Below are 17718 nucleotides of genomic sequence, written 5' to 3'. Positions count from 1 at the left end.
TCGTGGCCCAGTCTTCTATGAGGGATAGCCTCACTCATCCAACAGCCCATGGCACACTACACATGACCAATCTGGCAATCCAATCTGAAATCTGTACTTAGAACTATAAATGTAATACTTACCCAATACTTATCTTAATATTAACAAAAAATCTTTAATACTTACTTTCAGCCCCAATAGTTACCCTTTTTACTTACTTTAACACTAGTCCTATAACTTACCTGATACTTTTTATACTTAACATTTACTGTTCAGAAAATACTTACCATGTAGTTACCTTGATGCCTTGAACACTTTAATCTACCTTTAGATCCACCATAATACTTACTTCAGAATAGATTCTAATACTCCTCCCTATTTAACATGTAATACCTACCATATACTTCAAAACCTACTAATGCTTAATACAGGACATATTGCCTGCTAATGGCTAGTTATTTGTGTCTTTAATGACTAATTCCAGATTTCTTTTGGGTAACTTTTAGTTCCAAGATGTGATTTTAGGGTCAGTCTAAGTTCCTTTTCTCAAATCCCTAGATTTATCTTAAATGTTAAGATCTATTTTAGACACATCCTTAGTTCCTCAGTTGTGGGCCTCAGGGTCACGGGGTGTTATCACCAGACACCCTTATCTGAGAAAGGCCCTGTTACTACAACAACAGACTGCGAGGCTCGAGCATTATTCAGAATGTGGACATGGAAAGTACTAATGGTAGATTTGCTGTTTCACACATTTTTGTTTTTAGCAAAGGGAGTGAAAGGACATTTATGTATAGAAACTACTACAAAACAGAGGTTTGTCTTGGCTGCATTTGGAGCAAACAAAAACTAGCTGTTTTCACTAGGGGGCAGTGCGAGATCCTTGAATTCTGCACAAGCACTAACTATACACTTGAGATATAATATGAGGAGGCAAGTTGAATGGTGTGTCTCACAAGAAGAATGAACATCATGGTTTAATTGTTTTAACAGTTGAGGAGACAAAACACATATTCCCTCATGGATTCTGCAGATTAAGGTAAAAACAGTATAATGAATGTCTAAATTTGCAAGGCCAGAGGATATGATCAACTGTTTACTGGTGCAAAATCATACAGGAATCATTTAAACATAATGGTCAGTGTTGTTAAGGGACTGTGGTCAATTATAGACAAAACCATTGTTCATTGTCTCTCTGTGGGTTGTCAGAAACAATGCCAATCAGCTGATAGGGCTGCCTTTAGGTTTTGAATAACAGAAACAACACAGAGGAAGGAAAGAGGGCATTTTGACTCTGGGCTATTGGACCACATTTATGGACCAAATGATTATTTTCAAAGAGAGCTCTGTGGCCATTGAATACAAATGTTTTTAATCATATTCATCCAGTTTTGTCATTTTCCAGATAATACAGAATAAAATTACCTTTATGTGTACAAAAGCTCCTCTCTGTCTTTTGTCTAAAAAGGTTCACAGTGTGCCTTTAAGAGTTTGGCCTGCTCTGTCCACAGGCAGCACCTGTTCTGTGGTGGAGCTGCTTTTCCTCCTCTTGACAGCTGAGCACTCGGCAGTCACAGCTGGGAAGTTAAGACATTGCTGACTACTTGTGTAGTTCAAAAGAGAAACTGCTAAAAAGCAAACCTCACAGAAATAAATACTACAGATTTAAGAGACAGAGTAAATCCAACCTAAAACATTCAATTCAATTATTCAATTATCTTTCCAAAAACAAATATATGTGTGGTGTTAAGCTTAAAAGGCCTGGTATGTCACTTAAGCTGCACAAAATTTCACCTTGGTTAATCTGTATAACTGTGCAGATGCTAAGCAAAAGACAAAACGTGTTTGAGTTAATCACCTAAAGGCTGGTATTCTGGTTAGCATATTCAGACCTTCAGCAAGAACACAACAGAGGGTCTTGAAAGCTCTTCAGCTTTCAGATCATCTTACAGGCCAGTGCTGTTGTCTGTCAAAATAGACTGCTGTCCAGGAATAGCACACCATTCTGCATCTCAGTGGCATTCTTCTATTTTCTAGGAAATATAATGGAAACATTGCACTTTAAGTGAGTTGAAAAATGCCATTGTAAGTGTTGTTGTATCTGTATTAAGATAATAATTTCATGTAGTTCATGTAATTTAGATAAAAATGTTAAATAAGTAAAGTCATGGGTTCATTTCATAATTTGCTTTATAAGTTGAGTAAAGTAAAATTGGTGCTGTTGTGTTTCGGCCCGGAACCAATGTTTATTACTTGAGTGACGGCAGACTTAATTGATGCTGCACTGTGAAGCTAGACTGCTAAGCATGGCCTAAAGCGCGTCAAGAACCTCTCTTCATGACTAGCGGCTAACGAGTTCTCATGGCATAATGGCATAAATGCAGAAAGGCATAACAGCATTACAGAAGAAGAAGAAACAAAATAAATGCCAGTAAGAACATAACCGTGTGTGTGTCGTGACGAGAGCTACAGTGAGAACTCGTCTGCTCAACACGGGTAGGAGAGATGAAAGGAACAACACCGCGACGAGCGTCCAGCGCATCCGGCGCATCAGAGAAGTTAAGCCCATAAACATTGTCGGCGTAGCAACAAGAAGCAACGGGGATTAGACTGTCGAAAGTGCAACTTTTCAAGGTAAAGCCAGGAAGTGCTCCGCCAGTCTTCAAGTCAAAGTGGTGTGAGAAGTGGCTCAACATTAAAGCTGCAATCAAGGACTCAGGTCTATTAACCTTGCAAACTATATTCAGCCTACATGTTTTTGGATTAATCTGATGTGGTTATTGTTGATGATTGTCAAAAGGGTTGAAAGTAGAAAGTGATATCATTTAAGTGAAGATTAAGAATTGTGTATTTTGTGTTTTATTATCACAAAGGTTAAAGGGACATTATAAGTTGAAACTAAAAGTGTGAAAATCTATATGTTTATGTAAAGTAATCAAGTTAAGAGGGATCTGCTTCATATTACCCGATGCATTAGTGGTATAATCCATTGTTTGATATATTCCCTCTTTAATTAAGGTTTATACCTAGAAATTTGTGTTTGAATATTTGTCCAAATATTTTCACTTGTTCTATCTGAAGCAAGCTATAAGTTTGATAAGTTGCTACTGCTAAAACAGTTCTTTGATGCCATTTGTATTTAGAAATTGAGTTAAGCAGACTCACATGGTTTGCATACAGTGATTAAGAATTTGTGTAGCTATTGACATTTAAGCTTACTATACCTTGCATGAAGACATAGTTGCATAAAAATCCAAGTCAATACACCATACACACATCACATAGTCATTCAAGCTATCCCAAAATGTCTGACACAAGCACTAAGTCCTGCCATAAAAATACAAGATCACCTGCTGAACACGAAGCCACAAATGAATAAGCAGAAGTAGAAAAGCCACGAAGAAGTGAAAGAGTTCGAACCCTGACAGAAAGGGGAAAGGAACTTGAAGAAGAAAAGCTAAAGACCTTACAGCGTCGTTTCAAAAATCATCTATGAGAAGTGGAGGTATCATGCAAGAGTAGGCAAGGAAACATTGTCTTACACAGTCTCAGAAGGTGACTTAAAGGAGCTCATTGACAATATTAAAGGTACATGTTCTGAAGTTAAAGCTATCTATGAAGAGTTACGTAGAGTGCAATCACCTGAACCAGATGTGCGACAAAAGGTTGACACATGTGTATCACTCTCAGATCACATTATTCTAAGAGCACAAAGACGACTGTCAGGACATCCAGAGGAGGAAGAGGAAGAACCTTGGCCTGATTTTGGATCAATTCTAAATTCCACAAGTTCTCGATCAAGGTCTCATCAATCAAAGCATAGTTTTGCTAGCTCTAGTATCCTCTCAGTTAAAAGAAACAAAGCCATAGCTGAAGCTGCAGCTGCTCAAGAAGTTCTGGCAGTGTTAGATGAACAAGAAAAAGAAACAACAGAACTACAAAGATTAGAGGCTGAAGATAAAGAACGACTGGCACAGTTCGAATTTGAGAAGCTAGCCAGACAACAAGCAATTCAAGAAAGGCGCAGAAAGCTTGATCGCCTAGAAGAAGTAAAGAAGCTAAATGCTGCAAGAGCCCGAGCAAAAGTCTATGATCAAGCTGGAAACTGTGGAACACTTGACCTACTGAACGATGTTGAACCAGCAGTAGAATTCCAAGTTTCTCACCCCAAAGATCCATTATTCATTCCACAATCTCAACCAGTCATAACCCAAGCCCTACATGCCTCAAGCCCCCCATTTGTTCCCCAGTTCCCACCAAACACAACTCAAGCTCGCTCCTCAGCCCTGCAGCCCGCATCACGGGTTCCAGTGACTCAACCACACATGGTACAGGTGCAGAATAGCTCAGATGTTACTTTGGTCAGTGCACTAGCGGAAGCTATCAGTGCCAGTCGTCTCCCAACACCAGAGCCTGCAGTATTTACTGGAGATCCTTTGAAGTTTAACGATTGGCGACTGTCATTTGTAACATTAATTGACAGGAAAAACATTCCCAAGAACGAAAAATTGTATTTTCTAAGACAGTATCTAGGTGGCACTGCAAAGAAGGCTGTGGAAGGATTTTTCCTGCTAGGCATTGTGTTTTGGGGACTTTTTTTGTTTTCCAAAGTGCCATACAGAGTCATAAGTGCATGCATTGTTTTGCATGTTTGCTTCTTATGCAGGATGAATTATACTGTATGTGAGCATCATTGTAGTAAGACACTACTGATCAGATGATTCACTTGACTTATAGTCACTTTAATGCTTGCACAACCAACAGTATTAATATCAACAATAAGTTATGGCACTGAATCTTACAATAACGACCATGTGAATTCGTGATTGACACAATCCGTGAAGTGCATAAGGACTCTATGGCTGATGTCCATTTAAAAAAATGCATCTCCAGATTTGGAGAGGAGATTAAGGTCTGTTTAAATGTATAACATTGCTCAAGACAAAACAGTCTTTGCTGAGCTTGTGTGGTGATGCCGTCTTATATCTACTGATAAGAACTGGAACTGGTTCAATAGAGGTGTGGAAAACTGGCATTGGTGCGTCCATCCACCGACACACACAGTATGACCTGCTGAGCCAGTGTACTGGGGCTTCAGCAGGGGGTTTGTGGGCTGCACCACCACTAACATATTCACAGGGGTGTCAGGGCCATGCTACAGCAGCTGAGGCCCAGTCTGACTCAGGTTAACTGTCCTTACAGTCTTGATAAGTTTCAACAGCTGTGCTGCTATTTAAAGCAGCCCCCTTGTTGTCCCTGATGCCATGCAGGACTCAGAACAGAGGAGGACGGTGTCCCTCCGCCCTGAGAGTTCACAGAACAGACCCCCACTAAACTCATCCCCTTAATCTGAGCAGGAAGTGAATAAATGACAGGGTGAAAAGATCAATTGTCAACATTAATTTCTTGCAATATTCAAATGGGCTAAATTTATGTTTGCCCACATTTAGATACAAATGATTTCTAAACAAATCTGTGTCAAATAAATATGTTAAATGGCCCAGAGACAAAAACATACAGATGAGTGAAAATTTTCTTGCTTGGAGACAGTGTGCTTAACTTGAGATACATCAGCAAAGTCTATATATTATATTACAACTACACTTACAGTATGTTCAGTTTCTACTCTGTGGTTTAAAAAGAAAATTCCCTCTCTTTGGAAACAAAGACCCTCCAATTGTTCATTTACATTGTTTCATCAAAATAATTTCCTTTTCTCCCATAGAGTCCTGTTGTGACTCTCAGATTTCATTTCTAAGTACAGTATTAGCTGGAGCTTTGGCTCTTTGTTAGGGGTTACCCCAAGCCTCAATGCCTCTAACTCAAAACAAGGAGTGTTTGCTGAAATATGTAACTTTTACTGTTGACCCTGACATTTACTCTTGACTTGTTATTTCACATAATAGTTTTCATGTGTTCCTTGTATTACAGTGTGCCAACCAATATTTCTGTCATGTGATAATTAAGGCAGTGCCCAAAACATATCTGACAGCAAGACCAATTAAAGCTTTGAGTGCCACCTCTAAAACATTCCTAGAATACTGAAATACTGAAATTGTCTGCATGAAGCCTGCTTGGTCACTGAGTCAGCAGCTGTGCATGGAGCGATTGGAGCAGACAAAATGTGTCAGGGTTTCTATTTACATCCATCCATAGTGAGAGAATCACTTTCTCATCCGAGTTTAAAGGAAGACTTACCCATTGGGTAGAGTATCCTCACTATGATAGGTATGTTACTGTAGGCTCATATGCGTCAAATGTTCGGTGTTGGAAATATGGAGTCTGACTAGATATAACCAACTGTTTTTTTCTTTTTTTGAGGCTCCTGGCATGATGATATTAGTTCCAACCGTCATTGCATAGCAGAGTGACAGCAATATCTAGGTTAGGCGGGAAAAACAAAGGATAAGTTGGTGTCCCTCTTAACTGATAAGTCAGGAATCCTGGCTCTAACAGGCCAACAAGCAGATAATGTCTGTCTGCATTCAAAGCTTACTGACCTCCTAAACAGCTTCTCACAAAGTCTATCATGTGATGGTCAGTTTGTTTACTTTTATCTTCCACCCTCTGTGAAATTGTAAGAGTAAGATCATGGATTGAGCTATCAAACATCATTCATTAAAAAAAAATGGCTGAGGGACCAAAACCAGAACAAAGAGGCAGTAGCAGATGTGTTTAAAAGTATGATAGACAATAGAACAGACACAAATATTAGATGTGTAAGGGATCATAATCAACAAATATACACTAGGTAGCCTTTTTTAATGTCACCTTTGTCTGTAGCTACTACAAAACTATTGCCCTAAATGCATAAACACATGCAGGTTCTTATAGCAATATCATAGTTAAACAATGGGATGTAGCTGCAGACACACTGTCAGACTGTCAGGACATTACACAGTAAAGTGGTGCCATAGATGTTAAATTCCCTAGTCAGTATTACCCCATTGGTCAACTACCTAAGTAATAGGCTAAGTAGGGTGAATGTGTAGGGTAAAAGAAACCAAATAAAAACTGAGCATTGAAAACACAATAATACAACATATTAGTCCCGACAATTTCCTTACATGTATTTTTACAGCTGCGCTTGCAGATGATCAGGATGAAACTGTGTGGGTGCGCGCGCACGCGTACGAGGCAACAGCTGAACCTGTGGCAGGCGCGCGTGGAATGCTGTATCCGGTAGAAAGTAACGGTACTTTTATGGAAACGGCACCTCACCAGCAGCCAGTCGACTTAGTGCATCGAGTGGTCGCATCTTGGATTGTCCTGCTTCACTTGAGTTTAACTTCTTCCGGTTTATATCTACCTAAAGGATTACAACAATCAAAACCAGGAGGACGACAGCTCACTGAAGAGGTAAAACTTCCATTTTATAGATTATTTAGCAAAAACGGGTAAAATAATCTGTTCATCATTATGTAGCAAGGTCAAAGACTTTATTCAACTCAACTTAGCCTTAAACATCATATTTTTTAATTTAGACAGACGTGTAGAGCAGGTAGGCTACCTTAAAGTGCATATCAAGTTGATTTTCTATTAAAGTGAGTTACAGTTTATTGTCACCGGTCCACATTATGTGAAAGCATACAGAAATATAAACAATATAATTTCGTCTGGTTAGTATAGGCTTTATCAGTTGTCAGAATGATGAATTAGTTCATGAATTTATCTCAAGGATACATGTGCCAAACTCTTGGTTTTTCTGACACACACTGTCATGATAAATTGTGCCAGCTGTGTACAGAAATAGGACATCACTAACCTAAAATGTTTCCTGTAACTGGAAAAGCATTTCCACTGTTAATGTAGTAGATGTGACACTTTCACAGACCTTCACCTGATTCAGTCAAACTTAAGAAGATTTTGAATAGAGGCACTGATTCTCTTTATAAACAACAAACGAATGTATATGTTTGATAATGTTTTCGTTATCAGCCCAATTAGGAAGTCAATATCCCTCAAAGCACTAAAACCATGTTACACTTAATACTTATAACTTGTATATTAGTTGTATATTCTAAATTCTCTATTGTGTTTATCAATGAACAAAAGAAGAAGCATTGTTACTGACGTCCAGGTTACTTGAGGTTTGGATATCAAAATGATCATTATCAATAAGCAAGCTTTCATAGTTGAATATATAGTAGAATATCAAGCACCATGATTATCAGATTAAATTAGGCTTATTTTGCTTATAAACAAGTATTTTTATTGTTATTATGCTTCCAAAAGCTCCGTCCCATTTGCAAATCAAGTGTGTTTACATTACTACGCACGTGGAGTGCTTCAAACTGTACTAAAGTAGAAAGTAATACAACTAAATGTGTTGGTAAGCTGTTCAGAACACTTTTGAACCTTAATAGGGTGGGGATAGGGTTAACATTTAAGATGACACACCTGCGGAGCACACAGTGGTCACACTTCACTTCACTGTGATATATCGGAGAGTTTTTGGCAATAACATGAGCCACACTGTAGGATATAATTATACATTTCCATACTGAAATGGCCAAGCTCCTGATTAGCAGCATCACGTCACACTAGGCTCTTTATACCTGAATGGAAAAGGTATTTGAGGACAATGAGCAACAACAGTCTTTGTGTTGGATGACTAACAACCCAAGCAGCCCCCCATTCATCCAGTTGTCTAGCTCTTAGTCTGGCCATTTTGTCAAGGGTCTGTGGGGCGACATGTGGGTGCCAACTTGAGCTCTGTCCAACTGCCTATCACTCATCAGAAATAGCCATGATCACATGTCCTGGACCTAAAAGTGGGCTATAAATAGAGGTCAGCAAGCTTCCATTGCACGCTTTCTTAACATACTGGGAAATGGAGCAACTTTCTTTGCCCTAAATTTCTAGTCAAGAAGTTCCTATCAAATATATGAATCCCATTTCCACGAGAGGAAAATGTAGTGCTTAAAGAAACAACTGAGACATTCAAATGGCTGCAAAATATTTTTGTATATTTCATTGGACAGAAAAATGTAACACGCAATTAAACATATAATTAATAATGGGCGAATAATTTGGATTTGACATTGATCTTTAAAAGACCTGATAATTGAACATTTTAATCATTGCTGAAAGAAATTAATTTTGTCTGCTTTCTTGTTTCCAGAAGTGGCACACAGGCAGGAGTACTGTAATAAACACTTCCTACCAAATACTGTATGTGTCAATTTATTTTGCAACATTTTTTTCCTTTTGCTTTTTTGTGAATTGATGGACTGCTTTGACAGCCATTTGCAAGATTGTAGATATTTGAAAAGGAATATATAGGATAGAGCAGAGCATAATGGAACAAGACAATAACATTCAAACCTTGCCTCTTTTGCTTTGCAGGTAACATTAAAACAGAGCCTGTTTGTCAACTTGTCATTGTAGTACAAACATGACTGAGGTGGCGCAGGTTGCGGCTGCAGTCGCCCACGACATGGACAGTTTCAGAAATGAAAATGAACACAACATGAGCGATGCGGAAAACAAAGAAGATGATGTGACACACGAGGAAGAGGATGTGGCAGCCGATGAAGGGGATGCAGCAGTCGATAAAAAGGATGCAGCTGAGGAGAAAAGTGAGAAGACATCACACACAGAAGATGAAAAGCCTTGCCAGAAGACTGACGAAGCAAGCGACAAGGCTGACAAGACATACGTGAACGGTGTGGAACACAAAGAAGATGACAAAGTCAATTATGATAAAAATGAAAAATCTGAAGCTGTTAATGGTGTAGCAGAGAACACAAAGAACAATGAGGAGAACAATGAGGAGAACAATGAGGAGGACAATGAGGAGGACAATGAGGAGGAAGAACCTGACACAATTACAGACCAGAATATTTCTGAATTGGCACTTAAAAAAGAGGTGAGACAAGAATATAAGATGGATGAGATGTTGCTCTGTATTGGTAATGACCCTCACATCCTCTCTCAACATTATTTTGCTGTTTTAACCACAGAAACTCCTCAGATCCAAAAAGCCGGTGGCCAGAAGCTACGTGCCCAGTGTGAGCAAAGAAAAGGGGGATGTGACAAGCAAGTTTGAGGCCATGCGGAAGGCCAGGGATGAGCGCAGCCGGCAGAGGAACAAGGACGAGAAGGATAAAAGGAGGGAGCAATACATCAAGGAGAGAGAATGGAGTCGCAGGAAGCAGCAGGTCAAAGACGGCTAACCCCACTAACCTCCAACCGTGACCTGCATGGCATGATGAAGCCAGTGACAAGGCTGCCAGTTTGAGTGAGAATTCACTGTCTTCCATACACAGCAGTGCAACATCCACAGCACAATTAACCTATTAATTTGTATTATTTCATGTGGTTTTTGCTTGATGTAAAAAAGATGGTCATTCTAACCTTACTGATATACACAAGGAACGCAGAAGGACTGCTGTGTGGCTGATTTCTTCAAACCTCACTGACCCATTAGTGGATCAATCAGTCCAGATGCATGTTGTGCAGCAAGCATTGTTCATCTTACTGAACTTTATTTTTAATTATAATCTAGATCCCAAGTTTTTTCATATGCCAGTCCAAATTTACAGGGAAAATGTAGTTAATTAATCAATTAGTTGATTAATTGAACAGCTTCTCAAAATGGGTGTGATGCTTTTCTGTATTTCATATCATAGTAAACAGAACACCTTTTTCTTTTTTTTTCACTTCACCAGATTAATCGACTACAAAAACGACACAAATTACATCTATATTTTTTAAACTGTATTTAATGGTTGCCAAGAAAAAATGGTGTCTTAGATTTCATTTCATTTCATCATAGTGTCACTAAAAGAAACAGATAGAGAATATACTGTACATACGAATACAATACTGACATACAGTGTGGAAGAAATATTTTTGAATCTAAAATTAAAGATGAATATCAGAGATCAAGAATTCAAGGGTTAAGACTAGCTGTGCTTTGAGATTGGCTGAGGTTAAAACAAATGCAGTGATACGGTAATATGTGAGTGGATTATCAGTGATACTCAGACAGAACAACCTCCATGTGTACAGTCGTGCCATATAGTTGGCCAGGCTCGGATACCTGCGCTCATCTCCTGTGTATGCAACAACACCACGGCCCAATCAGAAATCCACCTGCAGGCCACATGACCCAGCTATTAACAGGGATTAAGCTCTTGTTCTTGCTGGGACCAGCATGGCTCCTGAGTGGTAGAGGAGATGATCCCAGCTAAACCTTAACCTCACGCGTTCTCTATCTCATTCGCCACAGATAAAAGAACTTCTCGCTTCCAGTGATGAGGAAGAGGAGGTGAAGCCAGCGAAGGTAGAAAAATCCTACGTCCCCAAAATCACAGGTAAGACACACTGTGCTGCTAAGGATAGAACATATTGATGTTCAGTAAGGGATATGGGAGGAAGCAGTGCTGAAGGCTTGTTCTGTGCTCTGTTGAATCCTCAGGTAGTGTGAAGGGGAAGTTTGCAGAAATGGAAAAACAAAGACAAGAGGAGGAAAGGAAGAGGATGGACAAAGAGAGGAAGAAGAGAGAAGCCCAGGATAACATGGAGAAAGACAAAATTAAGAGAGAGCTGGCTAAGAAAGCACTTGAGGTAAGTAAACATGGAGTGAATTCCTTGCACAGGGTCTCGTCGCTCTGCCTTTCTGATGAGACTGGCTTACTTGTATCTATAATGATTCAGGTAATCCTCGGCTGCCACTCAGATGAGTTATTTTAAGTGGCACTTCATATCCAAACAGTTGTAAGAGGCTTGATTAGGTCTTCAAACGTCCAGTATCATTGTTGACATGGTCAGCAAGCAAACTCATTAGTTATGGGTCACTTCCATTACATCTTGCTGAGTAAGACTTGTGGTATTTTGTTAAAAGATGTAAAGCAAATGGATATTTCCAAAGAGTCATCAGTACAGTATAGATCAAATACAGGGTATAAAGGTTTTAGGCCTATTATACCATTTGACATTGTCATTCTTGGGAATGGTTACATAAGTATTCTTGTGCCAGATAGGTGATTACAGGCAATTACCTGCTACGTCTTTGCCCCAGTTCCTCTGCAGTTAAATGAGAGAAGCCATGATTGTCATTGACAATAGTGTAAATGTTCAACAACCATATTAAAATCTTTAACAAGACACTGTTATTAGAGTGTTGATTTTATTCAGCTTTTTCCTTCTTTCTCTTTTTTCTTCTTTACAACTCTTCCTTTATCATCATCGGTAGTAGCAGTAGCTACCATTAAGGACACTGATGCCATGTCCTGTGTGTTTTTTCAGGGGATCAGTGACACCATTCCCTCATAACCTAGTTTCTTCTGAAGGGTGCCACAAATCTGAGTCAGATGACAGTAACTTGAGTGCTTTTATCTATATTTACATTATTACTGTTATGTGCAGTGAGACACACACCTATTTTTTTGTTTGCCCTGTTCCTGTTTTCTTTGTGTCCTGTTTAAATGTATGGAAGCACTGACTTGGTGATCTAGAAACAACTGGAACAGCACTCTTACAGAGCTGCCAGGTGTAGACAGCATATGACTGGCAACTGTTTCCCACACCTCTCAGTGACTAAATTAGCTTTAGACCTCCTTACTGTGACCGAATTAGATTCTGCTATCATAGACTGACAACCATACTGACCTACTGCAAATGGTGACACTTGGCCAATAGAGTTGCCCCCTATCCACCCTCACACTCTTATCCCTTTTGTATGTATGTGTGTGTGTGTGTGTGTGTGTGTGTGTGTGTGTGTGTGTGTGTGTGTGTGTGTGTGTGTGTGTGTGTGTGTGTGTGTGTGTGTGTGTGTAAGGACTGCGAGTGACCCAAATTTGTTTTCATTGCAGAGCAGTTTTTTCTGTAAAAGCTGAAGCACAGCTCTCTGCCCATATCTTTACTTCTTCTAGAATTATGTTGTGCTTATTTGTTGCTTTGGATAATTTAAAGTCCCCAAAATGTGTTTTTCCTATTGTTACTTTACTTGTTGTTTGAGCTTCACTGTGCAGAAAGATGTATGTGCAGAGTTTGACACTTAAAGACATTCAGGTGAAGAGGGAAAGTTTCACTGTGCTCACCATAAATCGAAGTTTAAAGAAGTACCTTCGAGCAGGATTTGTGACATCACAACTAGTTTAGAGCCAATCATGGACCAGTATTCAACTTGCACAAGTATGATATGGAAACTTGAAACCGTCAGTGCATAAACACTGTAGAATACAAAGTGAAGAGAATACACATCTTATAATCAACAACTAAACATTTGAAATGAACAATGTTTGCATATTCGTTGATTCTGGATTTTTTAAGTAGAGAGAAGGATTAGATGTCATAAGGATTTTAAGATAAGAAGGGATCTTTAACTTTATCTTTCAATTACCTTTAAGGAAGGGGATGACACTATCCTGGTACGAGTGGTTCCAGCAAAGGCATCACGACCTCCAGGCAGAATCAAGATGAACTTTGAGGACATGGAGAAGAATCGAGAGGAGGATTTGCAGAAGAAGGCTGAAGAGGAAAAGAAGAAACGATATGATGACAACAGACGCTCCTTCCGGGATGCCAAGCGACGCTCGATTGTTCCAGACGTAGGAATATATATAATATAAATATGAATGCATTTTTCTTCACATTCAGCTTAAATAAGTGATGAATAATTAATGATGATGTTATGCGATTTTTTTTTACAACTGCCTTTATGATCGTAGATCCCGGTCTAAAAATAACAGTCTCACATTCATTTGACTTTAGGATGAAGAAGAGAAGAATGCAGAGAAGGTGCAGGTAACTCCTGGAAAGCTGAAGCTGACATTTGAGGAGCTGGAGAAGGAGAGGCAGGAGCAGAGAAAGAAGCAGGCTGAGGAGGAAGCCAAACGCCGTCTGCTGGATGAAAAGAAATCTTTTGAGGAGGCCAGGCTGGGAATGGTAACAAAAAGCTTCAAAACATACCACTAACTTCAAAAAGTTTGTGGAAATTTGCAATTTTTATAAATCACTTCATCATTTCAATGGATTACTTTCCAACAAGATTCGTCTTCATAATCTACCAAATATACAATTGCTGTGTAGTGAAGTTTGATGTTTGAACTGCTGTTGAGCTGAGCTGGGAAAATGGTACGTTTGTGTTTTGTCAGGGAGAGGATGAGGAAGACGCTGATCCAGCTGAGGAAGACAAGGAGGAGGTCCGACCTGGAAAACTGAGGTTGAGCTTTGAAGAGCTGGAGAGGCAAAGGGTAGAAGACGAGCGCAAGAAAGCAGAGGGGGATGCCAAGAGACGGATGGAGGAGGAGAGAAGAGCTTTTGCTGAAGCCAGGAAGAGCATGGTCAATATACTTTCATGAATAATTATAATTTCAACAGATTTCACAAAGCACTATTAGATGATGAAAATTCCCCCGTAATGTAAACATCACAGTTTGCATACATATATTAGGGTAATATCATTGTCATTTTATGTCTTCAATCTGATTTGTCCTTGTAGGAGTAGTTTGACATTTAGAGACTTATGTTTGTTTGCTTTTTTGTGGAGAGTTAGATGAGAATATGTATATTATTCTCATATCTGCCTGTCAAATATAATGCTTCAGCCAGCAGCTGATTACCTTAGTTTAGCATAAAAACTGGAAATGGGGAAAGAGTGTGGCTCTGTCTGAAGGCTTCAGAATGTACCTACCAGCACCCCTAAACCTCATCAATTAACATACTATATCTTGTTATATGAGAGTGGTATCAATATTGTCATTTAACTCTCCAGAAAGCAAATAAGCAAAGATGAGGAGCCTCATTTTGAAAGGATACATAAAACTGTCAATAGATGATTACACCTCTTATTTACGGTATTCAAAGCCTACCTTGATGTGTTCTTGTCCAGCTTGTAGAAGAGGATGATGAGGCTCTAATGGCCTTGCTGAACCTGGAGGGCAGTAAGCCTGGAAAGTTGTGCGCCAGTTTTGAGGAGCTGGAACGCCAGAGAAGAGAGGAGGAGCAGAAGAAGGCAGAGGAGGAGGCCAAGAGGAGACTGGAAGAGGAGAAGAGGCTCTTTGCTGAGGCCCGCAAGACCATGGTAAGTCTGCATGAGTCAGTGACTAAAAACTATACATGGTTCATGCTTTGGGCTGATCACTAACACACTTTGTTATTGCTGTTGTTCAGGCTTTGAGTTAATTTGCTGCTGCTGAGTTTTCTCTTGTAAAAAACAAAGAGAAACCTGCTTTTTAACAAAATGTTAAATTGCCCAAACACACATAAAACCATATGAAAAGTACATATATAGACTTTATTTATATTTTTGTCATTATGGTATGTGTACAACATTTGTTAAAAACATTATAATAAATATTGGTAATGACCATAGCAGTTTTGGTCTACATCAAACTAAACACCTATTCTCTACCTTTCACACTAACTATATCTAAATGTTATCAATAATTGGATTCTAATTGAATGTGGATTATTGATATATAGTATATCATTCTGATGGGCTCAAATGGTACACCTGCATTGCATTGCTGTTCCTTTGTCCAAATTATTTCTTTAAGAGCCCTGGTCTGGATCAGGAAAACTCAGCATATGGAGATGAAAAAGTAAGATATTCTCAATTTAAAATGTATATTGTTTGCAGTAAAATAAGTGGAAACAACAGATGTTATTATGGATGTATTTACTACAAGACCAACCATATAAAGATAATGGTGTGGCTGTTGTAGTTGCATGCTGTCTTTAAATGCAACAATAAGAATTGCTCCTGCTTATTTTTGTGCTGGTTTGATGAGATTATTAAATGTAAGGTAAGTAGTTGGCCTTTAATCGTTTTGTTCAATGACAAACTAAAGCCAAACTTAAACAGTAATACAACATTGACAAAATACTTAATGCGGACAGTTGGTTCATTCTGCCGTTGTGTGTACTTACGTGTATAGGCACTAGATGAGGAGGGAGAGTTGGTGAAGACTGAATCTCAGGAAGCACTGCACCCCGGAAAACTGGAGATCAACTTTGAAGAGCTGCTGAAATTAAAAGAGGAGGCTGAAAGGAAACGCAAGGCAGAAGAGCGCAAAATGAAAATGGAGCAGGAGAAGCAGGAGTTTGAACAACTCAGACAAGAGATGAGCGAGGTCAGTCTCAAACATAGTATCAAGAATATACTGTATGTCGTCACTTATCATCATAAACATAAGACTTAATTGTTTTCAAGCAATAATACAGTGCTTGTTTTACTTGAGTGTTTTGAATTCCTTACAACTGTAACAACTGTAACTGTCTCTATTTCATAGGATGAAGTAAATGAAAGCTCGGATGTTGTGAGCAAAGAGTATGAAGAACTGACAAAGCTCAAGAGGACTGGCTCCATCCAGGCCAAGGACCTCAAATCCAAGTTTGAGAAGATCAAGCAGCTGAGTGAAGAGGAAATTCAGAAAAAGATTGAGATGGAGAGAGCACGGAGAAAGGCCGTTGATGATGAAATTAAAGAGAGAGAAACTGAGCGGTTTATGGAGGTAAGACTACACCACATGGGGGGACATGAATTTTTGTAATATTTTCGGTTAAAAAAAAACTAAATTTATGAGCTTCACAAGATATATTATCTCAGTCTTGCTCGAAGGTAGTTGATTCTTTTGCATTTTACCTTAAAGTTACCCTTACCTTTGTTACATTTTTACACATTTTTTGTTTAGGTTAAAATGCTATTAATAACGTAATGGCACTCTAAAATGTTAGAGAGATCCACCAGGCATAGAAACTAATCATTATTCCATTCTCATAATATTCTGTGAAAACTCTGACCAATCATATCATTCGGTCTGAATGATATGATTGGCCGAGCGACCTGTCTGTTTTCCCCTTCCGCATTACGTAATCACGCGCACCCCCACCCGGAAGAGAGTCTGTTGTAATGTGGATCCACAGCATTATAATACATCCCTACCAGTTACCATCTGAATAAAGGCATTAAAAAGCCCAAAATAAATCTTTCAAAAAAAAAAATATATATGGTTCATAAAGTATTTTGTAACAGCCTAGTCTCACTCTTCCTTTTCTGTCCATTGGTTTACTATCTAAGTGTCACATACTGAGATTTGCTTTTCAGGAGGATGAGGGAGGAGAAACGACTTCAGTGAGGGCCGAGGAGTCACCATTCAAACAGAAGGTGGATATGCGGGCTCGATTTGAACAAATGGCCAAAGCCCGAGAGGAGGAGGAGAAGAGGAGGGTAGAGGAGCAGAAGCTGCAGAGAATGCAGTTTGAACAGCAAGAGATTGATGCTGCCCTGCAAAAAGTAAATCTTCCATGCTCATGACCTATGACATATGTGTGTTATTATACATGACAACTCAGCACAGGTTTGAAAAATATTTGGCATATCTTTCTGTCATCTGTTTGCAGAAAAAGGAAGATGAAGGCGAGGACGAGGGAAGCATCATCAACGGCTGCGCGGCCTATGAGGATGAGGAGGATCATGCCAGATCGGGCGCTCCATGGTTTAAGAAACCTCTTAAAAATCAGTCAGTGGTGGACTCGGAGCCAGTTCGGTTCACCGTTAAGATCACCGGGGAGCCCAAGCCGGAGGTGACCTGGTGGTTTGAGGGAGAGATGCTCCAGGACTGTGAGGACTATCAGTATATAGAGAGAGGAGAGACGTACTGCCTCTACCTGCCGGAGACCTTCCCAGAGGATGAGGGAGAGTACATGTGCAAAGCTGTGAACAGCAGAGGCACAGCAGCAAGTACCTGCATCCTCACAATAGAAAGTAAGACCACCTTGGTGTGA

General features: G+C 39.4%; 1 protein-coding gene across 1 annotated transcript; it reads left to right on the top strand.

Annotated features, from left to right (window-relative positions):
• The first annotated feature begins 9766 nt into the window (after positions 1-9766).
• Positions 9767-17718, top strand: nexn (nexilin (F actin binding protein)). Its single transcript, XM_062424143.1, has 13 exons — positions 9767-9850; positions 9945-10142; positions 11216-11300; positions 11405-11553; positions 13338-13538; positions 13702-13875; positions 14085-14273; positions 14822-15013; positions 15489-15533; positions 15870-16064; positions 16224-16445; positions 17039-17227; positions 17335-17718. Exons 2-13 carry the CDS (start codon positions 10035-10037, stop codon positions 17716-17718), a joined length of 2133 nt encoding a protein of 710 aa, XP_062280127.1. The 5' UTR covers positions 9767-9850; positions 9945-10034.

The sequence above is a fragment of the Scomber scombrus genome, chromosome 8 (genome assembly GCF_963691925.1).
Source record: "Scomber scombrus chromosome 8, fScoSco1.1, whole genome shotgun sequence".
In the NCBI taxonomy this organism is placed as follows: Eukaryota; Metazoa; Chordata; class Actinopteri; order Scombriformes; family Scombridae; genus Scomber; species Scomber scombrus.
This window is presented reverse-complemented; position numbering and strand designations above follow the sequence as displayed.

What these genes read in the sequence shown, in the direction of transcription:
- nexn (XM_062424143.1), top strand. Translation starts at nt 10,035, where the DNA reads ATGCGGAAGGCCAGGGATGAGCGCAGCCGGCAGAGGAACAAGGACGAG. An exon ending in CTGAAGCCAGGAAGAGCATG is followed by an intron (nt 14,274 to 14,821) that starts GTCAATATACTT and finishes GTTCTTGTCCAG; the next exon opens with CTTGTAGAAGAGGATGATGA. An exon ending in AAACTGAGCGGTTTATGGAG is followed by an intron (nt 16,446 to 17,038) that starts GTAAGACTACAC and finishes TTTGCTTTTCAG; the next exon opens with GAGGATGAGGGAGGAGAAAC.